Here is a 25,203-nt window from a genome sequence, read left to right on the forward strand (position 1 = left end):
GAACTCTGGGATAAAAAGTAGCCTATGTGTTATTCTGGGTCTTCAGCTACCTACATACCAAATTTCATGGTAATCGGTTCAGTAGTTTTTGCGTGAAAGAGTAACAAACATCCATACGTCCATACAAACTTTCGCCTTTATAATAGTAGTAGGAAGGATAGGATAATAAACACTTATACATATAGATAAACATCCAATACCCAAGCCAATCAGAAAAGTAGTCATGTATAATTGAAATGATGTGTCTTGTATGTTGGATTCTATGTAGGCGACCGGTTAGCGACCTGTCACTATTTTAATAAATAAATAATTAATATAAATAGATATACCTATACGGGACAAATTACACTGATTGAGTTAGCCTCGAAGTAAGTTCGAGACTTGTCTTACGAGATACTAACTCAACGATACTATATTTTATAATAAATACTTATATAGATAAACATCCAAGACCCAGGCCAATCAGAGTTATACCAAGATAAGGCTTATTTTAAGTTTGGAATTCTTCTTTAAGGCTTCTATTTCGAAAAACAATTGATTTAATACCCCTACATCTATATGATGGTTACTGAAAATACGGTTAACGTTTTTCACCATGTTTAAAGACGTTCATTCACTCGCCAATCCGTCATGATGACAGGTCATCAAGATACACAAAAGATGAATTGTATTTAACAACATGATTACAATCATAACTGATATTTCGATCAGCTAGTTTTATTTTGCCGTGTGGTTCACGGCACCGTTAAAATATATAAGGATAGGACAACTCCTTGTATATCTGCTTAGTCAACCTGCTTTCACTCATCCTCTCCACATGACCAAACCATCTTAACATACCCTTTAATTAAGGACGTCCTGGTAAAGGGTCAGGTCAAGAGTACCCGAAACCGCCGAGCTTGCATGAAAAGAGTTATGAATGTGGATGAAGCGAAGAAAGTATGCAGAGATCGTGGCAAGTGGAAAGATGTAGTCTCTGCCTACCCCTCCGGGAAAGAGGCGTGATTTTATGTATGTATGTATAGGACAACTCAATCTCTTTCCAATGGATGTCGTAAAAGGCGACTTAGGGAAAAGCTTATAAACTTGGGATTCTTCTTTTAGGCGGTAGGCTAGCAACCTGTCACTATTTTTGTCTCAAATCTACTCGTATCAATAAGACTAACAGCTGAACGTGGCCTGTTAATCTTTCAAGATTGCTGGCTCTGTCTACCTCGCAAGGGATATAGACGTATTTTAAATAAATTGAGTATTCACGTCAGCAAGAACAATCTTCTATATTCGCAAACTGTAAAAATCCTTTATATTCTTACCATTCAGACAAGTAAAGTTGGAAAGTCCTTAGCTTATAGAAAATCCTAATGGAAACTCTTCTTATCCCACTACAAATTTACAACTTATGAAATACTCCACTAAAGTAATATTACTGTCATTCGATTCGGAATCCGACCATTGAACGTTCCACGAATATCGAATAGAATCGATTGAACGGAATCGTGCAATCGACACGTATAAAATCGATTGTGTTATCGTCCCGATCATAATCGAGTTGAATTGTCGAGTTCCTATCATTAAACACCTACGTTGTTTTTTGTTGATAGAAATTACGGTCGGTGTTGATTAAAAAGTTTGTATCTGAATTTTTTTAACGTTTAGTTGGGTCAATTAAGTAATTATATGTGAAGGGAGGTAAAGTGACAGGAATATATTCCAAGTGATCTCAAAAATTTTCTTTTTTTTTTTTTGCAAGTGGCCAGTTGCTACCTTTGTTAACGAAATGGAAGAATTTTAACCAATATTTATTTTAACACCCATTTGCACTTGATGGCTTAGTCAGGATTTACCGATAAGCACTTTCTCTTTTATATTTTCGATCCTATGTTAAAATGATTTTGAAATAAACATAAAGACGACGAACCCTCCTTTTATTATTAAAACCTAAATATCTAAGAAATTGCTTGGCATTTCTTCATTGACTATATAACATAGTATAGTCAAAACCGCCGAGCTTGCATGAAGAGAGTTATGAATGTGGATGAAGCGAAGGAAGTATGCAGAGATCGTGGCAAGTGGAAAGATGTAGTCTCTTCCTACACCTCCGGGAAAAAGGCGTGATTTTATGTAAGTATGTATGTATGTACAATTGAATAAAGTATTGGGTATCTTTTTGATATAGTTTTGTTTCGGCATTAATTATACCTGTGGTACCAGTAAGCATATGATGTCTTAATGTGAATCCATTATTATAGTCGTCAAAAGATAATGGATAGACAACATGAATGTTTTACGTTTCTATAAGTGACATTTTATTCTCATTGGATTTTAACTGAATACATATACCTATATATATATATATATATATATATATATATAGATATATGTATGTATGTATATATGTATATATATATATATATATATATATATATATATATACCACGATAGGCCACGTTCAGATGTATGGCTTAATGATATATATATATATATATATATATATATATATATATATATATATATATAGGTATATGTAGAGAGATTCATTATATATCTATATATATATATATATATATATATATATATATATCATTAAGCCATACATCTGAACGTGGCCTATCGTGGTATATATATATATATATATATATATATACATACATATAGGCCACGTTCAGATGTATGGCTTAATGATAGAATTGATAAATTGTGTGAATGGGACTCTTGGAGCGGGAAGACCTAGACGAACGTACAAAAGGTATGGTCAAGAGTACGAGTAAGATTACGTATTTATTACTTACGGGGCAGACAAAGCCAACTTGTGAAAAGAAAGGCCACGTGCCGCCTGTATGGTACATACATACATACATACATATTGTCACGTCTATATCCCTTGCGGGGTAGACAGAGCCAACAGTCTTGAAAAGACTAAATAGCCACGTTCAGCTATTTGGCTTTATGATAGAATTGAGATTCAAATAGTGACAGGTTGCTAGCCCATCGCCTAAAAAAAAAAGAATCCCAATTGTGTAAGCCTATCCCTTAGTCGCCTTTTACGACATCCATGGGAAAGATATGGAGTGGTCCTATTCTTTTTTCATTGGTGCCGGGAACCACACGGCAACAGTATGGTAAATGATGGAATTGAGATCCAGATAGTGACAGTTCCTAAGCCCAATGCCTAATAGAAGTTTCCAAGCGTATAAACCTTTTCTTTTAATTATTTTAACAATGAATATCTATAAAATCTTATTCCACAGGGAAACCACGGCCACGTGTGACGTGGTACCTCGAGAATGTCGTCATAGACGACTCGTACGAGCAACGGCCTGACGGCGTGACGGTCAACACGCTGACCTTCCCGAATGTTGGCCGCCAACACTTGAACGCCAGACTCGTCTGCCAAGCGTCCAACACTAACTTAGCGCCGCCTGAAACCAAAGTTTTGATACTTGATATTAATTGTGAGTATGTTTATGTAATTTTTTTTTATGGTTCATTTGAAAGATACAGACATAGTGGATAGAAACATGAAAAAATATATATCGACATCGACACGTCTAGATGTTAGGTACTTTCTGATGAAAATTACATTCGGTAAGTACAATAATATGGCCGGGAACGGGTTTTGACAGGAGAACAACATAACATCAACTTCTCCAAAGGGCCTCTACGTGTTGGATTTATATCCCCACGCAAGCCTCTTAAAAATCCGGGGTATATAGACCCGTGAAATCCAAGAGGAGAAACAAATAATAAAAGTAAGGACTTTTTTTTTTATTACTGTTCATTGCCTTAGTCTCTGTCGTTAGAGGCCAGACGGCGTGTCGGTCAACACCCCGACCTTCCCAAATGTTGGCCGCCAACACTTGAAAGCCAGGCTCTTACTAACTAACTACTAACTAACTTAGCACCGCCTAAAACCATACTTGATATTAATAGTGACTTTATTTTATTTAACGAATTCCAAAGAAAAGGAATAGCTGTGTGGTGACACAAAAGTTTTGGTCGCACAAAAAGAGAGATGAAGTTTTATGTCTGGGGAATCCCGGCTCCAACGATGTTGAAACCGAGGTGGTATTTATATTTCAATCCGTAGAAACTTTGATTTCGCATTTTTATAATATATTGTGTCGCCATATTTGTAGAGGAAATTAAGTTTAGTCTTATCTAAGTATAATTTAAAAATTCATTGCTTCACTCTTTCTTTAATCATTTTGAAACAAAATTAGAAATATTCATGTAACGTAAGTAGTATGTAAATGTTAAGATTGGTATATAATATTTTGGGTTGCTTTTGTTACTCTAAAGAGAATAATAAATATTCTTTGTTATCAACTTTTCGTTACCCAAATCTAGTTTTTTAATGTCATCAATATGCCACTGAAAGTTTTAAAAGCCTTTGCGATAGGAACTATCGACTGTAACTTTGTGTTTGATAAATTATTGAGTGGGCTATCCTTTGAATTATTTAGTCTGGAGTATTATGAAATTACAGTTTCAAGATGGGCGTACTTATTCGACAGTTTTCGATATTAATTTCAAAAGTTGTACACTTTGTACAGAGAAGATTTGTACTCGGAGATTATAGTTTTGAAATATGGAATTCTATAGTACCTATTCACTATTAATTTTCTTCATTCGTGAATAATCTTATTAGTAGCATGATAAATAATTAATCCAATCCAACCAATAGATAATTTTGTTTCGTTTTATTCTGCCCCAGGTTTTTTTTGTGTTGCGTTGCGACGCATTAGTTGTATACTTGTCTCTGAACTTAAGGTCCCAGGTGCCATTCCTGGTTAGATCACGAGGGAAAAGGGAAGAACCTTAATTTATTGGCCAATTGGCTTTGCCAAATTTCAAATATCTAGGTTCAGGCAGTTTGGATTCGGTCGTCTATAATATAGCCCGTATATATTTATGTGCATTAAAAAGGTAGAGTGGGAGAGTTTAGATGAACTTACATACATACATACATAAAATCACGCCTCTTTCCCGGAGGGGTAGGCAGAGACTACCTCTTTCCACTTGCCACGATCTCTGCATACTCCTTCGCTTCATCTCTCTTCATGCAAGCTCGGCGGTTTCGGGTACTTTTGCTGAGGTAACTTTGAATAAATTGGTAATATTCCGTGAGGCCAGGTCAAAAGTACTCTTTAAAATAAAAAAAATCTTTATTTGCTTTTGTTTAACCTGACGACTGAACAGCCGAGCTTGCATGAAGAGAATTATGAATGTGGATGAAGTGTAAAAGGTATGCAGGGCTGGCGGCAATAGGAAAGATGTAGTCTTTGCTTACCCCTCCGGCAAAAAAGATGAACGGTTAGATCCATCATGGAAACCATCACTGCTCATGATTCACTGTTTATTTACAAAATAAACAATTATTACTAAATATTACATAGGTACTCGATGACTTAATTTTGCCACGCGTATCGAACATCGGTGGGTAATTATGTGAAACTAAAATTATGTCTTTTGTTCCAGTAAAACCAATAACAGTGACGATACTGACCAAAGAGAAGCAGGTGTCTGCTGACAAGAGGTACGAGATCGAATGCAAGACCACAGGGTCCAGACCCGAGGCCTACGTGACCTGGTGGAAAAACAATAGGCAGTTAAAGAGGATGGCCAAGAATGTAAGAGATGATACACCAGTCGATGTTTTTTTAGTTCTAAGTATGTGTTCATCAGAAATATTTAACCCAAAATTGGTTTGGAGTGTTCTGATCAATGTTTTTTTTCATCTGTAAAACTAATTGTTTACTTGGCATTCTTCTTGTAGGTGATGGAGTACCAACCTGTCACTATTTGAGTCTTAATTCGATCATGAAGCTATAAAGCTGAACGTCGCCTTTCATTCTTTTCAAAACTGTTGGCTCTGTCTACCGCAAGGTATATAGACGTGACTAAATTATATATGTATGTTAAAATCAGTTGTCAGATTGTGACGTCATGCCGCTGCGGTCACCCTTCCTCAGCAAGTTAAATACAATACATTACATATGGTCACGTCTATATCCCTTGTGGGGTAGACAGAGCCAACAGTCTTGAAAAGACTGAATGTCCACGTTCAGCTATTTGGCTTAATTTAAATTCAAATAGTGACAGGTTGCTAGCCCATCGCCTAAAAAAAGAATCCCAAGTTTGTAAGCCTATCCCTTAGTCGCATTTTACGACATCCATGGGAAAGAGATGGAGTGGTCCTATTCTTTTTTGTACTGGTGCCGGGAACCACACGGCAAGTTGCTGGATCTCGTGTCCTATTAGCTTAACCCACGCTCTCTTAAATATTGTTACACTGAACAAATAAATATGTTCGGGATACTATATTTTATAATAAATACTTTTATAGATAAACATCCAACTAGTCCTCTAATAAAGGTTGTAGTTATTCTATGGATCTTTATATTATCTCTCATCTCTCTTACATGCGACATTTTACCTAAACTTTAAAAGATTTTTATACAAACAGAATATAACATGACAAATGTACACTTAATAAAGTTTTTTAATAAAAGCGTTTTCACTTTAGTCTCTCTAATAGTGTCTTCTTTGAAAATTTAGTTCTTTTCTTCAAATAACATCCTCAAACAATTCACGGCTTTATGAGTCTTTTGTCATATTTCTTCCTGCGGACAAAACTTCTTTCATTCCGCGAAGGCCCATTGTGTTTTAATTATTAGATTCGTCCAGTGTTTTTACTTACATTATGTTTGGTCATTGTTTTTAGAGTATGACTTTTTAAATATCTTAACTAATATTTTAAATGCAAAAGTAAGTTTGTTTGTTTGTTATCACTTCACGCGTTATCTACTGGACTAGTTGCAATTTCGCGTATACAAAATTTTAAAAAAAGAATAGAACCTCTCTTTCCCATGGATGTCATAAAAGGCGACTAACGGATAGGCTTACTTACTTGGGATTCTTCTTTTAGGCGATGGGCTAGCAACTTGTCACTATTTGAAGCTCAATTCTATCGTTTAGCCAAACAGCTGAACGTGGCCTTTCAGTCTTTTGATGACTGTTGGCTCTGTCCAACCCATAAAGGATATTGACGTGATTATATGTCAAAATTAAGAGTCTGGAGAAGTAACATACAGATAATCGTTCTCGGTAAAAACAATAGTTAACGTGGGATTAGCTAATAACCTGTAAGTATTCTTAAAATTCGTGGTAAATTCGCCCGGCCGAATCTGCGGGCGAAAGGCATTTTAAGACATGTTACAACATTTATTAAGAAAAGACATTATAAGTTGGATGTAAACAATTAAGAACAAAATTCTATAATCAACAGCTTTCATTATTCAGAATGTTAGACATTGATTTGATCTTTATAGTAAACACAATGAATTGAAGTGAATTAAGTTACGAATCGAAGTAAGGGAACATAAAAAACAAAGTATAATCAGAATATTATCATAATTTTTATTGGTTTGATCACATACATATAATCACGTTTGTATCTATTTTGGGGTAAACAGAGCCATCAGTCCCGAAAAGACACGGTTAACTGTTTGGCTTAAAGATATAATTGAAATTCAAATAGTGACGTGTTGTTAGCCCATTGCCTAAAACAAATCCCCAGTTTATAAGGCAATCCCTTAGTCGCATTTAACGACATCCATAGGAAATAGATGGAGTGGTGTTATTCTTTTTTCTATTGGTGCCGGGAACCACACGGCATTATATTGCTGCGCTCATCATCACGAAAACCTATCCCTTTTTTATCACGTAAAACGAAACAGCCATAATTTTTCGCACAATAAAAAACGGCGTTGATCATGCGATGCAGGGGGCGGGAATCGAATCTAGAACCTTATTTACAGTCGCAAGAACATTGCCACTACGCCACTAGGTATAAATAACAGCTGCCGTCTGTCCCTCTCACCCCAATCTCCCCTGTTTTTTTTTAAATGCCAAGTGGCTATTGTCATTGTGAAGATGGCTACATTGATTGATGACGGAGTGATGACAGTCGTTTTTTCCTTTAATTATGGCGGGAGGGTTTTTTTGTTAATAATATTAAATGCGCGGGCCAGATGGCACACGCTTTTGGTAATTATTCTTTCTGTAAAAGCGTCAGCAGCCGTGTGGTAAGGGTATCTCATGAATAACCGAAAGGTACACAAGTTCAAAATCTAGTACGGTCATGTAAGTACAGTCGTGGCCATGTGCCGTGTGGTTCCCGACACCAATAGAAAACAGAAAGGACCACTCCATCTCTTTTTATGGATATTGTAAAGGGCGACTAAGGGATAGGCTTATAAACTTGGGAGTCTTCTATAAGGCGACGGGCTAGCAATCTGTCAATATTTGAATCTCGATTCAATCATGAAGTCTAACAGCTGAACGTGACCAGACTTTTCGAAACTGTTGACTCTATCTACCCCGCAGAGATATAGACGTGATTATTTATGTATGTATGTATATACAGTCAACAAAATAAATGACTTTACAGAACCGATAATTTAATAATATTTTTCTCAAATTCCATTGTTGTAACATTACTGCGCTCGCGACTCCCGATTTCATGTCTAACTTTGTGTGCTAATTATCGTTCCAAGTGTAAATCCTCTCTTTATGGATCTTTAGACCACGAGTAACCAACACGGCCTATTACTAATCTCAGAACTCATTTGGGGTGTACGTCGATATATCAATAAATTCAATCTATATCCCTTGCGGGGTAGACATAGTCTTGAAAAGACTGAACGGCCACGTTCAGCTGTATAGCTTAATGATGGAATTGAGATTCAAATAGTTAATTGCTAGCCCATCGCCTACAAGAAGATTCACAAGTCCCTTAGTCGCCTTTTACAACATCCATGGGATAGAGATAGAGAGCTCCTATTCTTTTTTCCATTGGTCCCGGGAACCACACGGCACAACGTCGGTGAATAGTTTAAATTCAAATGGATTATTCTAACTAAAATACAAACGACTGATAAAATGGCCAATGATTCAGTTTATTTATTGCAGTGTCTCATGAATATACGATACTTTCGACGTGATAATGGTTTGAATTTAGTTTCAAAACGAAACTAAATAAATGCCCTTACATGTCAATTTTTTTAACCCCCTTAAAAAAAAAACAGTCTTGAAAAGGCTGATAGGTCAGGTTCAGCTTTTTGGCTTAATACAAAGGAAATAAAATAAACCACTTTTATTTAAACTCTGCCATGTTCCCGGCACTAATATAAAATAAAGAATAGGACCACTCCATCTCTTTCCTAGGCTAACAAACTTGGGATTCTTTTTTAGGCGATGGGCTAGCATCCTGTCACTATTTGAATCTCAATTTTATCATTAAGCCAAACAGCTGAACTTGTCCTATCAGTCTTTTCAATACTGTTGTCTCTGTCTACCCCACAAGGGAGATATATATAGCACCAACATTCAATTGTTTCTTGCATTATCTACCAGTCAATCAATCAATCAACATTGTCCACAGTTCTCGGAAAACAACGAGACACTAAGCGTGCTAAGCTTAGTGCCAAGCTTGGAGGACGACGGCAAGTTTCTGACGTGTAGAGCAGAAAACAAACACATAGCCGACTCCGCGATCGAGGATAAGTGGCGGCTCAATGTGCATTGTAAGTTTCTTTTTATAACATACATACATATGTGGGCCTGCTGGAAGAAATTTCTCTAGAAATAAGTAGTGCCCTTGTACTGAATTTCTCTTTATTTTAAGTTTTTTTTTTGCTTACTTTTCTTGTTGTACATAAATATATAAATAAATGGTCACGTCTATAGCCCTTGCGGGGTAGACAGAGCCAACAGTCTTGAAAAAACTGAATGGCCACGTTCAGCAATTTGGCTTAATGATAGAATTGAGATTCAAATAGTGACAGGTTGCTAGCCCATCGCCTATGCGACTATGAGATAGGCTAATTCACTTGGGAATCCTCATTTAGGTGATGAACTAGCAACCTGTCACTATTTGAATCTCAATTCTATCATTAAGCCAAACAGCTGAACGTGGCATTTCAGTCTTTTGATGATTGTTGGCTCTGTCTACCTACTAGGGATATACTTACTTCTGTCAAGTAAATATTACTAGGAATTTTCATTTAAGTACATCCGCCTTAAAGTCTGTTTCTAAAACCACAGTTTCATTACCTACATATATTGTTGGTAATTACTAGGAAACTACCAACCATTTCCTTAAATATGTACCAAAAGCAATAACAGAGAAGTAAAATGAACTACATTAACTTCCTACATAATTTCCATTCAATTACATAAAACAATTTGGTCTAAAATTATTATCTAGTGACGTGAAAAGTATCTGTTTTGAAACACTTATATTGAGACTTTTTGAAATTTAGAGTTCAAAACTAAAAAATAAACCATTAATTGGTGCGAAACGAGACTCCAACTTAAACATTTACCAGTAATTTTCAAAGTATAACGTTTTGTAAACTTCGGTTTTGTTTTTAGAGTAGGCTTTGTCATCACTATTTTTATACATATGTAAGTACAAGTCACGTCTATATCCCTTGTGACTAGACATAGCCAACAGTCTTGAAAAATCTAAAAGGCCACGTTCAGTTCTTCTTTAAAAACATATGTAAAACAAACAGCTCTTCTTATAAAACAAAAAATTATAAAATAAAGACTCAGACTCTAAATTTCTGAGACAAAACTATTATTGGACTCCACACAACACTATCAGAAACCTACACGACCACACGCCCAATCAAATGTAATAATTTTAAACTTGATGTACCATAGTCGATATTAATTATTTTAAGTCTCTGATTCAAAGATTACTTTAATTGTAACAAATTATTTTGATGTTACCGTAATCGTTTGTTTGATGTTCCGTCCGTTATCAGGAAAGTCATTTCTAGTTAAAAAAAAATGTTAAGAATGGACAAACCTAATGACTAATGAATGATGGGGTATGAATAATAGATGTTGGCCGATTATCAGACCTACAATATGCTCACAAAATTTTATGAGAATCTGTCAAGCCGTTTCGGAAGAGTACGGAAAGAACATAGTGACACGAGAATTTTATATATAAGATAAGATAAAACACACACACTTCAATTCTATCATTAAGCCAAACAGCTGAACGTGGCTTATCAGTCTTTTCTAGACTGTTTGCTCTGCCTACCCTGCAAGGGATATAGACGTGATTATATGTATGTATATATCTTAAAATTAATACCTCCTTCCTTATAGTCAAAACAAAATGTCAAAATGTAAAAATATACCTACAGTGCTTGATTTACTACACTATCTTTCGCCTCCTTAAAATAATATCATAATTTTGTCTTCAGATGTTCCAGTAGTGGACCTCAGAATGGGTTCCAAGCTGAACCCAGATGAAATCAAGGAGGGGGACGACGTTTACTTCGAATGTACAGTTAAGGCCAATCCAAAAACCCACAGACTCGCCTGGTTTCATGGGGTAAGTCATAATTTTGTCATTAAACAACTTGTTATAATAAATATAAATATATACCTACGCGACAAATTACACAGATCGAGTTAGCCTCGAAGTAAGTTCGAGACTTGTGTTCCGAGATACTAACTCAACGATACTATATTTTATAATAAATACTTATATAGATAAACATCCAAGACCCAGACCAATCAGAGAAAGTTCGTTTCTCATCATGCCCTGACCGGGATTCGAACCCAGGACCTCGGGTGTTGCAGACAAGCGTACTACCGCTGCGCCACAGAGGCCGTTATGTAATGATCAGTATCCGTGTGGTTTCCCCCACTTCTCTCCCGTTTATATCTTTATTTCTCTATAGATAAGAACAAGATGCGCCTCTTGACTGTCATGATTAAGTCCGGTTTTTATACGAAGCGATGTCCGTCTGACCTCCGCAATATTAAGCAGGGGTACCAAATTTGATTGATGATTGTTGAAACCAATTATGATAGGATAATTCCCTTGGTCACCTGAATTCAGCCTTGTCTATGATGTGTATAAGCATCAAAGCCGTGTGGTTCCCGGCACCAATACTAAAGAGAATAGAACCACTCCATCTCTTTCCCATGGATGTCGTAAAAGGCGACTAAGGGATTGGCTTATAAACATATGACTCGTTTTTAGGCGATAAGCTAGTAACCTGTCGCAATTTGAATCTCAATTCTAACATTAAGCCAAATAGCTGAACGTGGCCATTCAGTTATTTCAAGACTGTTGGCTCTGTCTACCCCGTAAGGGATGTAGACGTGACCATATGTATGCAAAAGCATGAAATGTTGCCATTACCTCTTAACCAGGAGAACTAATCTTCTGTCCTCTCTGGCCAGAACAACGAGATCTACCACAACGAAGCAGCTGGCATCATCCTCAGTGCCCAAAGCCTGGTACTCCAGAGCGTGACGAGGAACGCCGCGGGAGACTACACGTGCATGGCTGCCAACAGTGAGGGGAAAGGCACCAGCAATCCTGTCTCATTGCTCGTTAGATGTAAGTATATTGGTCAATGTTTCTGGGGCCTTGCGTGGATAAATACTTCGTCCGCGTGGAATAGTTATTTTGGGCATCATTGAAGAACTCAAAGATGAATAATATTCCCCGTTTTTTTTTTTCACATTTTCCATTCTTTCTTCGCTCCTAATAGTTGCAGCGTGATGTTATATGGCCTTAAATCTTCCTCGATAAATGGTCTATTCAACACAAAAAGAAAGTAGTGTAAAAAGGCGGCTTTATCGTATTATGCAATTACTTTCGGGCAACCGGAAGAACACCATTATTAAAAGTGAGACAAGACAAAAAATCTTACGGCTATGCGTTTGACCCTATTCTGTATGGTGGCAAGCAAGATGGGATATGAGGTGGTACATATTATAATTGGTACATTAATACGTGCATAAAGCCTCTCGGAAATATCCAGGTTTTAAGTATCGGGAACCAGAGATGCAGAAAAGTTTACAAAGAAAGCTGAAATCATAGTAAAGTAAAAAGAATTTATTCATAAAACACCATAACAAAAAGACAAAAAAGGAAACATAGTATTCGTTTGAATTTTATTATTCCGATTTCCGTGGTTAAAATTTGTATTTTTTTACCCAAATAAACAGTTTTTTATGTCATAACTCACAAGACGACATAAGGTAACATTAAAAATAACCAGAAACTTTAACGAAAATTTCCATATTTTTGCGGCAATCCTTAAAGTTTCGTGTAAACGGGTGTCAGGATTTCAAGACCCGTGTCGTCGGGTAACATTATATAACAAAGGAAATGTCCGCTTTCCACGAATAATATTCTACAGTTTGAGAACATTTGGGATTTTAAAAATGGCGTATATTTTACCGGGTGACGTAGATGTTGGTATATTTCAGACAGTTCTGTGATTGAACAGTTTAAAGACGTAACGGTTAAATGTCATGCCATTTCTATTAAGTACTATTCACTTTAATTCTTAGTATGTATAATTTTCTCAGATAATTACAAATAAGTAATAAAATTAGATGTTGTAAATAAGGTAAGGTCAATGTAAAATTTAAAAAAGTAAATGTAAAATCTAACAGATTCGTACCCATCCGTTTAATCTCATAACAATTTGATGTCAGGTTTTTACGGTTAAAGAAATATTTATTCTCATAAAACAATCTGCAATAATTCACTTACAATGTGAACTTAAAATATATTACGTTAGGTAACATTAACATTCAGTGGACGCATACAAATACATAGTTAAACAATAAAATATGTATTTGCTCTGTGCTGGCTGCGCGCGCGGAACTATAACTCTGTTCGCCGAATGAAACAAGCACCGAGATTCGGCGCTTCAATGTGATTGGTTGCAGATAAGACTCTTAGGGCGCATTCACAATCTGAATCAAAATTAGTCTGTCGTTGCTCTCGTACCGTCTAGACGTCTCAGCGTAACTCCTGTATTCTGCATTGTGACTTTCTATACCTTTGACCTGGCTTGTTTTTAGGACATTGTTTTGTGCTCATTGTGTAACTAATTTTATTTTATAAGATATATAGATAATCATCAATTATATTTATATATAATATAAATTATTTCATTTCAGAAAATCCCCATACATCAGTTATTTTTAGTGTATATACAAACCCTTATTCGAGGTTTTTGCCCGTCATTTTAAGAAAGTAATTTGAAGGATTTCGAAAATTTCGCAACATACTAATAATACTGTGTACATATCATTTCTCACCAATGCGTTCGCAATATAAACGAGCCCTAATATTTTTTACAGGGCGCAAGCGCCTCTGGGTGGAGCTATATAGTTTTCTGTCCTTGTCTGTTTGTATACAAATGCCAGACAGAGAAAGTGCTTTGCTTGGTTCATTCGATGAATAGAGTTATAGTTAGGATCTTCGTTTCGATTTTCTTTTTAGCTACATGTGCACAGTGCCGTGTGGTTCCCGGCACTATTACAGTGCCGTGTGGTTCCCGGCATCATTACAAAAAAGAATAGGACCACTCCATCTCTTTCCCACGGATGTCGTAAAAGGCGGCACTGGCGGGAACCACACGGCACATTCTTTTCTACTTTTTTTAATCAACATTTAATTCAATTTTTTCATTTTAGACGCACCAGTCTGTGCCGAGAGGCGGGACGGCGAGCTTTTCGGAGCTTTGAAGCACGAGACTGTGTCGCTGCACTGCTCTGTGGACGCCAACCCAGCTCTGGTGTCCTTCCATTGGACGTTCAATAACTCCGGTGAACAGACCGAAATACCACCAAAGTAAGACACATACAAACATATAGTCCAGTCTTTATCCCTTACAGGGTAGGATATCTCGTCTCCAGCAGTCTCGGAAAGAGTGAAAGGCCTTTTGATGGAATTGAGATTCGAATAGTGACAGGTTGTTAGCTCATCTTCTTCTTTTGTCCTGGCTTTAGTCTCAGTTGCATCCTCACCTCTCTGGAGAGGAGCCTGTGGTATGCCTTTGGCCATCGATCCTGAATTGGATGAGTCAGGTTTTTACACGAAGCGACTCCCATCTGACCTCCGCAACCTTTGCAGGTAAACCTAACCCGTATTGGATCGATCATGGTACCAAACGTCCAGTTGCCTGATTGTGCAGGTTTCCTCACCATATTTTCCCTCACCGTAAGAGCATCGGTTAGTATTCAAACTAATGTACATAACTTCGAAAATAGTCATTGATATCTACATGACCGAGGTGGGATTGGAACTTGTGCCTTTCTGCGCATCACGCATTTTAACCAGGCATCTTACCAATCAAATCAGAGACGTTCTTGCAAAAGGTTAGGTCAAGAGTACCCGAAACCGACGAGCTTGCATGAAGAGAGTTATGAATGTTGATGAAGCGAAAGAAGTGTGCAGGGATCGTGGCAAGTGGAAAGATGTAGTCTCTGCCTACCCCTCCGGGAAAGAGGCGTGATTTATGTATGTTCCTTACCGATTCGACCACCAACGCTCCTTTGAATGTTGATGACATATTGAATTGATGGGATCCATATCTCCTATTATTCTCCTACATACATACATACGGTCACGTCTTTATCGCTTGCGGGGTAGACAGAGTCAACAGTCTTGAAAAGACTGAATGGCCACGTTCAGCTATTTGGCTGAACGATAGAATTGAGATTCAACTAGTGCTAGCCCATCGCCTAAAAAATAATCCCAAGTTTGTAAGCCTATCCCTTAGTCGCCTTTTACGAGATCCATGGGAAAGAGATGGAGTGGTCCTATTCTTTTTTGTATTGGTGCCGGGAACCACACGGGACTCTACGATTATTCTCCTTTAGCATATACTTTCTGACAAATATTTTAACTGCTTATTCCTTCGTGTCCAGGTACTACAGCAGCCACGGTCACACCTCAACCCTGAACTATACTCCGACTACTGACATGGAGTACGGAACCCTCGCGTGCTATGGAGAAAACTCAGTAGGTCAGCAGAAGGTGCCCTGCGTTTTCCAATTGGTTGCTGCTGGTAAGAATTTAATCGTATATTTTACCAAACTAATTTATTTGTTTAAAACGTAAAATATCTTCAATATCGGCATGATAAAAACTAATGTAATAACTAAAGGCAGAAGGTCCTTTAAGTAGAGACTAAATAGATTAACCGACTTGGTATTACATGGATCTCACAACTTTTTACGATAGAAAGACTGAGCTGCGAGACTTGGGTTTTTTTACAGGATATTTTTGATGGCATCTTTATCTTTCTTTATTCTATTAATTTGTACTGTTTTTCGCTTTTAATTAACTGATCTCTAAATCTGTCTTCATTCTATTGATTTTTACATTCGTCTGTCAGTTGTCATTCATTAGACGGCCTCTGTGGCAGTATGCTTGTGTGTGGACACTGCACGTCCCGGGTTCGAATCCCGGCCAGGGCATGATGAGAAACGATTTTTACCTAATTGGCCTGGGTCTTGGATGTTTAGCTTTTTATCATAAAATATAGTATCACTGAGTTAGTATCTCGTAACACGAGTCTCGAACTTACTTCAAGGCTAGCTCAATCTGTGTAATTTGTCCCGTAGATATTTATTTATTTTTGAGTTATCAACTTTAGAGTTTTGGCCAAAAGATTTTTACGACAAAATACCTTTCTTTGTTTATTATTTTATTGTTACATTTACAATTTGTTAAGTACAATAGGCGGACTTATAATAATATATAAAATATATTCTGTTCAGGGAGACCATTCCACCTCCAAAACTGCACCGTGGCTAACCAGAGCATTGACTCCTTGTACGTGGAGTGCGTGGAGAACTTCGACGGTGGTCTACCACAGACATTCCTCATGGAGCTATTGGAACTGCCTTCTCTCATCGTGAGTAAACTTAGTAATTTGATATTCCTAAAAGCAATTGGTGAACGTTACTCATACATACATACATTTCTATGCAATAAAGATATTACAAACAAACATACATATAGTCACGTCTTTATTCCTTGCGGGGTAGACAGAGCCAACAGTTTTGAAAACTGAAAAGCCATGTTCAGCTGTTTACCATTACTCAATTTGAGATAAATCACCCGAACATATTTATTCTATGTAGCCCTTTCTTGATTATCGTTCTGACTACTTTAACTAACTAACCAGCACAGATTAGGCTAACAGTCAATACATCTGCCCATTGAAACTCAGTAATAGGACATTTCGATTCTTTAAGTATATCATCGTTCGTGCCGTGTGGTTCCCGGCACCAACATAAAAAAGAATAGGATCATTCCATCTCTTTCCCATGGATATATTATAAGGGATAGGCTTATATACTTGGGATTCTTCTATTAGGCGATGGACTAGCGACCTGTCACTATTTGAATTTCAATTCTATCATTAAGCCTATCAGCTGAACGTGGCCTATCAATCTATCAAGACTGCTGGCTTTGTCTATCCCGCAAGGGTTATAGACGTGTTTATTTGAATGAATGAATGAAAGACGTCATTCTCCTGGCGTTTGTTCTTATTACATTTTTCCTACATTTTCGATCTAAGTCATCAAGGTTATTACATGAAGCGACCCCCGTCTGACCTCCATTGGAACCAATGGAAATTCTTCTACACATGCGCTCTGGAAGCGGTAGTAGTTATAATTAGATTTAAGTTATGTGACGTCAATAAGTGATACCTTGTATCCAATTTTGAAAATAAATCTATTCTATTCTAATGCCAATTTGGACCACGATCGCTGCGTGGTAAATTTCAAGTCAAATTTTAAACATATAGTGATTGTCATATTTTTCTTTAAAAATGTTTATTTCTCCTACAGGTCCGTTACAACGTATCAACAAATCGGACCCCACCATACTTCGAGATCAAGGGTCTGCCTCCAGGTGTGAGGTACAGGATCGACTTGTACGCTGTCAACGCCAAGGGAAGGAGTGACGTGTCCACCATAGAAACTGTCACGCTGAAAGGACAGGCCAAGTTTACTGGTAAGCCAAAAAAATTTGAACTCCCATACTGGTTTGGTGTGGAAGAGCTTCGATGGTCGAATCGCTAAGGTGCCCGGTTAAAATGCGTAATGCGCAGAAAGGCACAAGTTCAAATCCTACCTCGGCCATTAACCAATGACTATTTTCAAAATTATGTACAAATTTTTATTAGTCTTACAACAAACACAACAACAGTAACCTTAAGTACAAGTACAAATTTTTAGTATTTTAATTAGTTTTAATACTAACCGATGCTCCTTCGGTGAGGGAAAATATCTTGAGGAAACCTGCACATTCAGATAACTAGATGTGTAACCATGGATCCAATATGCGTTAGGTTCACCTGCAAAGGTTGAGGAGGTCAGACGGGAGTATGGTTCCCGGCACCAATAGAAAAAAGAATAGGACCACTCCAGCTCTTTCCCGTGGCTGTCGTAAAAGGCGAATAAGAGATAGGCTTACAAACTTGGGATTCCTTTTTAGGCGATGAGCTAGCAACCTGTCACTATTTGAATCTCAATTCTTTCATTAAGCCAAATAGCTGAACGTGGCCATTCAGTCTTTTCAAGACAGTTGGCTCTGTCTACCCCGCAAGGGATATAGACGTGACCATATGTATGTATGTATACACTATGTAAATGTTCTTGGTGTCACGTAGTTCATGACACTGTGTCACCTTATATCTTGGATCAGATATAACCGAGCCTTTCGAAACGATATTATCAGCCAATAATTTCAAACCGTGACACAAAGTGTGAGCAATAATAGTTATCTGATGTAACAAAGCCTTATCCGATTTTAAAATGCGCATTAAAGTAACTAATATTGCAATATTTATGGATGCAAATAACATAAATGGCTAAAGCATAGTAAGAACTTTCTGAATGTAGTAATTTTTTAATGTATACTTTGTACATACATACATATGGCCACGTCTATTCCCTTGTGGGGTAGACAGAGCCAACAGTCTGAAAAGATTGAATGGCCACGTCCAGCTATTTGGCTTAATGATAGAATTGAGATTCAAATAGTGACATAGGTTGCTAGCCCATCGCCTAGAAAAGAATCCCAAGTTTGTAAGCCTATCCCTTAGTCGCCGTTTACGACATCCATGGGAAAGAGATGGAGTGGTCCTATTCTTTTTTGTATTGGTGCCGGGAACCACACGGCCCAATATGTATGAACGCGCGTTTATTTTGTGAGTGCAATTACGAGTTACTGTATAATTTAAACTTTATTACAAATATTTTAAGCCAAAAAAATTGCCGATCACTCAAAATTCGTAACTCCATTTCTCGCCATTCCTAAACACAGGAATCAGTTGGAAAATGAAGTCATTCGCGTGACTCAGACGGTTATTACAGAACGTTTTCGTAATAAGCAACCCAGGAGGTATGTTGGGTAGATTGTACGTAATTGAGTATGGTTCTGATTTGAAACGATTTAGTTTGCTGTTATTTAGTGTTAGATCAGAGTTCCCCAAACTTTTCTGTGTCATAGACCCCTTGCCAATTTTTTTACGTATTGGGTAGACCCCCGTACTTACCTGATATTGATTTCCTGTATCCTATTACTTACACAATTTTATAAACATATACGTATAATATTTTATTTACTTCAAAGGTACTTTTATGAAAAAACTTTGGAAATCTAACCTCACAGACTCACTTTTAGGCGATGGGCTAGCAACCTATCACTATTTGAATCTCAATTCTATCTTCAAGACTGTTGGCCCTGTTTACCCCGCAACTGACATAGACGTGATTATATGTATATACCTATGTAAAAAAAATAATTTAATAAAAAAGAGAGTGTTGACTATGAGAAAAAAAACGTTATTTCATTGACAAACATCTACTTGGAAACGTGCAAATGAGATTATTCAAATTTTCATAATCGGCAAAACAAAAGCTGATCGCGTGCGCCCGTTTGTAACAAGGGTTTTATACAATTTAACGTTTTTATGCAGTTATTGCCCCGTAATCGGATAACGGTTATTGCGTCTGCTATTGATGCTATTAAAAAAAGCTTTATGTTAAAAATTTAACTGTTGAAGTGTTATGATGTTATATTTTTTTTTGTGGCCTAAGATGTTATAAGTAGTGTTTTTTTTTATATAACGTAACAGCTACAATGTCGCATAAGATTGACAATTCAGCTGGCGGTGTTCTTAACAAAATGTTCATCCTATAAAATGACCATACATACATATAATCACGTCTATATCCCTTGCGGGGTAGACAGCGCCAACAGTCTTGAAAAGACTAATAGACCACGTTCAGCTATTTGGCTTTAAGATAGAATTGAGATTCAAATAGTAACAGGTTGCTAGCCCATCGCCCAAAAAAAGAATCCCAAGTTCGTAAGCCTATCCCTTAGTCGCTTTTTACGACATCCATGGGAAAGAGATGGGGTAGTAGATACCTACTATTCTTTTTTGTATTGGTGCCGGGAACCGCACGGCATGTGTGTTTATTTTGAACAATTTCTTCCACCAGGAGAAAGCAGCACCCTGGGTATATCTCCGGTGTTGGCGTCTATAGCAGCCATGTCAGCTTTATTAGCAGCGGCCGTATGCGGTGTTTTGGCGGTACTGTACAAAAGACATACATCCAGTCACAGGAATTTGCCAGCGAAGCACGCTCCTCTAAGGTTAGTCTTCAATTTGCTGGATAGAGTAAAAGAGATCTTAAAAAGAGTGTGTTAGTCACGGTGGTCGAATTGGTATGGTTCAAATCTTACTTTGGCCATGTACCAATGACTAGTTTCAAAGTTATGTACCTACATTGATTTGAATACTAACCGATCATCTTACGGTGAGGGAAAACAGCATGTATTGTGCTGTTTTGTATGTTTTACTCTTATGGTGCAATAAAGTTTTATCTATCTATAAATAAATAATAAATAAATATATACGGGACAAATTACACTGATTGTGTTAGCCTCGAAGTAAGTTCGAGAATTGTGTTACGAGATACTAACTCAACGATACAATACTCGTATTTTATAATAAATATTTATACAGATAAACATTGAAGACCCAGACAAATCAGAAAAAGTTCTTTCCTCATCATGCCCTGGCCGGGATTCGAACCTGGGTCGTTCGGTGTCACAGACAAGCGTACTACCGCTGCGCCACAGAGGCTGTCAATCTACTTATCAAGTACCTACCCAAAATCCCAGAGTAAAAGAAATACACAGAAAGCGAACCTTTGTCAATACATACATATGGTCACGTCTATATCCCTTGCGGGGTAGACAGAGCCAACAGTCTTGAAAAGACTAAATAGCCACGTTCAGCTATTTGGTTTAATGATAGAATTGAGATTCAAATAGTGACAGGTTGCTAGCCCATCGCCTCAAAAAAGAATCCCAAGTTTGTAAGCCTATACCTTAGTATAGCCTTTTACGATATCCATGGGAAAGACATGAAGTGGTCCTATTCTTTTTTGTATCGGTGCCGGGAACCACACGGCACCTTTGTCAAAAACGATACTAATAAATCATGGACATAACATCCATTGATATTCCCGGGAACGGGTTTTGGCAGGAGAACAACATAACATCAACTTCTCCAAAGGGCCTCTGCGTGTTGAATTTATATCCCCACGCAAGCCTCTCAAAAATCCGGGGTGTATAGACCCGTGAAATCTAAAAGGAGATACTAATAATAATGTCACTCTTAACAGTGAGGCAGTATACGTAGAACGAGCTGGTCACTGCTTCCAGTGAAACAAGAGGTGGAGTCCAGAGCCGGCAGTGCTGAGCCAAGAGACAGGATGGGAGCCCGGGGCCTATCCCTTAGTCGCCTTTTACGATATCCATGGGAAAGACATGAAGTGGTCCTATTCTTCTATGTATTGGTGCCGGGAACCACACGATAACCTTTACCAATAACAATACTAATAATAATGTCATTGTTACCAGTGAGGCAGTATATGTAGAACGAGCTGGCCACTGCCCCACTCCAGTGAAACAAGAGGTGGAGTCCAGAGCCGGCAGTGCTGAGCCCAGGGACAGGATGGGAGCCCGGGGTGCGTTACTGCATGCCCAGGACCCTAGGGAAGACGATGCGGATCCGGACATTATACCTTGTTTGTATGGTGAGTTATGAGTTCATGTATAACTACGGTCGGTATATCCCTTGCGAGGTAGACAGAGCTTGCAGTCTTGAATGGCTGACAGGCCACGTTCAGCTTTATGGCAGAATTGAGATTCAAATAGTGACAGGTTGCTAGCCCATCGTCTATAAGGAGAATCGCAAGTTTGTAACCCTATTCCTTCGCCTTTTAAGATATCCATGGGAAAGAGATGGAGTGGTCCTATTATTTTTGTATTGGTGCCGGGAACCACACGGCACAGGCAGACTTCATTATATTTATAAATAGTTTAACACAACGCGAAAGTTTAAAATCAGTTAAATTGTCGATTTCTAATTTTAATAGACCTACTAGTTGTCCCGGCTAACATTGTTTTGCCATATAAATAATTTTCAAGTAATTTCTAGTTAAAAAAAAAATGTTAACGGTGGACAACCCTTACCACTAAGGGGTATGAAAAATAGATGTTGGCCGATTCTCTGACCTACTCAATATGCTCACAAAATTTCATGAGAATCGGTGAAGCCGTTTCGGAGGAGTACGGGAACGAAAATTGCGACAGGAGAATACATACATATGGTCACGTCTATATCCCTTGCGGGGTAGACAGAGCCGACAGTCTTGAAAAGACTGAATGGCCACGTTCAGCTATTTGGCTCAATGATAGAATTGAGATTCAACTAGTGACAGGTTGCTAGCCCATCGCCCAAAAAAAGAATCCCAACTTCGCCAGCCCATCCCTTAGTCGCCCTCTACGACATCCACGGGAAAGAGATGGAGTGGTCTTATTCTTTTTTGTATTGGTGCCGGGAACCACACGGCACAGGAGAATTTAATGTATGTATATATATATGTATAGATGAAACTTATTTATACACAATGAGATTCATAATGAGATTTGGCGTCTTAGTGTGACAGGACCTATCTCAGTACCAAGTGGACGTCACTTTTCACATATTCCGCTTTTCTATAAGCGTTAACGACGACAGTTTTTATGTATCAGGAATATGCTAATGAGTGACAAAAGCATATCCGACAGGAGATGTCGTGTGGTTCCTGTTAAATAGTACTTCATATATTTTCAATGGATGTTGATTAATGTTTCTATGCTTATCTGGTTGCTAAAGGCGTGTCGTGAAAGGTGACGAAAGTAATTTCTAGGTAAAAAAAAATGTTAAGGGTGGACAACCCTTATCACTAAGAGTAATGAAAAATAGATGTTGGCCGATTCTCAGACCTACTCAATATGCTCACAAAATTTCATGAGAATCGGTCAAGCCGTTGCGGAGGTGTACTTACGGGAACGAACATTGTGTCACGAGAATTTTATATGTAGCGGGAGCGATGATTCGGCTCGACCGCCACCAAAGGGAAGATCTTCCGCCAGGCTAAGTGTTATGCCTGGGGAACCGCGGCTCCGACGATGTTGAGTCGAAGGTTGTATATTTAACTCCAATCTGTGAAATCTTGGCTTGCGCGATTTAGGTCGCGTGATTCTATTTTTTACTTTTATGACTTGTGGCGTATAGATTTCGCCACATATATATTTTATTTTTTCTTCCACCAGAACGAAGACCGGTCTCCAATGGCTACATGAGCTTACAGCGGCCGCCGTCCACGACAAAAATGACGAAGTCAAGCGGTGATGACGTCCGCTCAGAGCCGGATGGGGGCTCCTACTATAATGATTATAGGAAGAAGGAATATAAAATACCTTTAACTAGTGTGAGTATTATATGATTTCAAATCAAATCAAATCATCTTTATTGTGGTACACATGTTTTACATACATAGATCTTAAATATATAATAATAAATGTTTCAATGTGTCCTATTCTTAACAGATCGTACAATATAGGTATAGCTGTTATTGTGGATCTAATTCATAAATTAATATTAGAAATTAAAATTATAATAAGTTTTTCAAATAATCCATAATAATAGCATTAAGATTCATTAAGTATTAAATTAAATTAGTCAACATTTAAGTGAAGTTTATAAAATAAAAAATAATAATAAAAAATTGGTCAAAGAAAATTATTCATATTAAAAAAAAAAATTTTATCTGTCAAAAATTCTTCTATACTACCTATAATAACATTTGTCAATCAGGATTTAGTAGATTACGAACCAGAAGACTAGTATCTATTACAGACAATCTCCTTAAATTTTATTATAGTTCTAAGTATAGCAGTCTTGTAAGCTATTTTGACTGTCTCTGTGGCACTGAAGTAGGATGCTTGTCTGTGACACTGTAGGTCCCGGGTTCGAATCCCGGCCAGGGCATGATGAAAAACGAACATTCTCTGTTTGGTCTGGGTCTTGGATATTTATCAAAATATATATTTATTATAAAATATCATAATAATATAGTATCATTGGGTTAGTATCTCGTAACACAAGTCTAGAGCTCACTTCGAGGGTAACTTAATATATGTAATCTGTCCCGTAAATATATATTTATTTATTATTTTTGTTATATATTTCTTCACATCTTACTACATCAATTTCTCTACTCATTCATCTTTCTATTTATTTATCTATCTATTTTTTTTTGTTTCAGTCATACCATAGTTTAGGTCGCGCCAACAAAGGTGTTAATGCGTGCAGTCCAAGCTCTGCGACAGGAGTGACGTCATCGCTGACCGCGCATAGACTACGGCCAGAGGTCGTTACCACTTCCCATAGAGTTCAAGAGTCCTGTATATAAACCCTCCGATGTATATATACCCTAAGTATTGACTGTGTTCCTTTAATAGTGTTAACATTTGTAAATTCGTCTTAATGTATGTGATACGCTCGGGTTACGTACTTACGTCCAATGCTCTGGTAGTGTGATCATGACATTAGATTTTGTAAATGGAATTGTTTAATTTTCTTTTTTCAAGTAAGCAGAATTTACTTTCTTATTTTTTTTTTTTTTTTTTGAGAAATTGTTATCTGCATAATCCTTATGTCAAAGCAAACAAACTTAATACAAGTAATAACTGTAGGCAACCTTCTTTATATACGCCATAGCAACGGTTGCCATGATTTTGTTTAGTTAGAGGAATGTCAAAATAATTTCTATTGTCAAATTTTTATATTTTGTGTTCAATAATATAGTAATTTTAAAGTAATTATTTCTCTCCTCTTTTCTCCTTCTATCTTCTGTAGGAATAACTAACTTTGTGACTACACTTCCTACAATAACATTTTTATGGCAAATATGTATATCATGGCTATATCTCTT

At 37.3% G+C, this 25,203-nt stretch overlaps 1 protein-coding gene across 1 annotated transcript in view; it reads left to right on the forward strand.

Annotated features, from left to right (window-relative positions):
- The window catches only part of LOC106136656 (MAM domain-containing glycosylphosphatidylinositol anchor protein 1), a 137,837-nt gene extending 112,989 nt beyond the window's left edge, over positions 1-24,848 (forward strand). Inside the window, exons 5-17 of the mRNA XM_060949175.1 lie at positions 3,249-3,452; positions 5,479-5,630; positions 9,446-9,587; positions 11,286-11,416; positions 12,277-12,436; positions 14,536-14,692; positions 15,772-15,911; positions 16,627-16,763; positions 17,707-17,872; positions 20,371-20,524; positions 21,800-21,975; positions 23,540-23,697; positions 24,535-24,848. Of these exons, the coding sequence (XP_060805158.1) occupies positions 3,249-3,452; positions 5,479-5,630; positions 9,446-9,587; positions 11,286-11,416; positions 12,277-12,436; positions 14,536-14,692; positions 15,772-15,911; positions 16,627-16,763; positions 17,707-17,872; positions 20,371-20,524; positions 21,800-21,975; positions 23,540-23,697; positions 24,535-24,681 (2,024 nt within the window). The 3' untranslated portion in view covers positions 24,682-24,848. The remainder of the gene's footprint in view (positions 1-3,248; positions 3,453-5,478; positions 5,631-9,445; positions 9,588-11,285; positions 11,417-12,276; positions 12,437-14,535; positions 14,693-15,771; positions 15,912-16,626; positions 16,764-17,706; positions 17,873-20,370; positions 20,525-21,799; positions 21,976-23,539; positions 23,698-24,534) is intronic.
- Positions 24,849-25,203: the final 355 nt, after the last annotated feature.

This window comes from Amyelois transitella, chromosome 18 (assembly GCF_032362555.1).
Source record: "Amyelois transitella isolate CPQ chromosome 18, ilAmyTran1.1, whole genome shotgun sequence".
NCBI lineage: Eukaryota > Metazoa > Arthropoda > Insecta > Lepidoptera > Pyralidae > Amyelois > Amyelois transitella.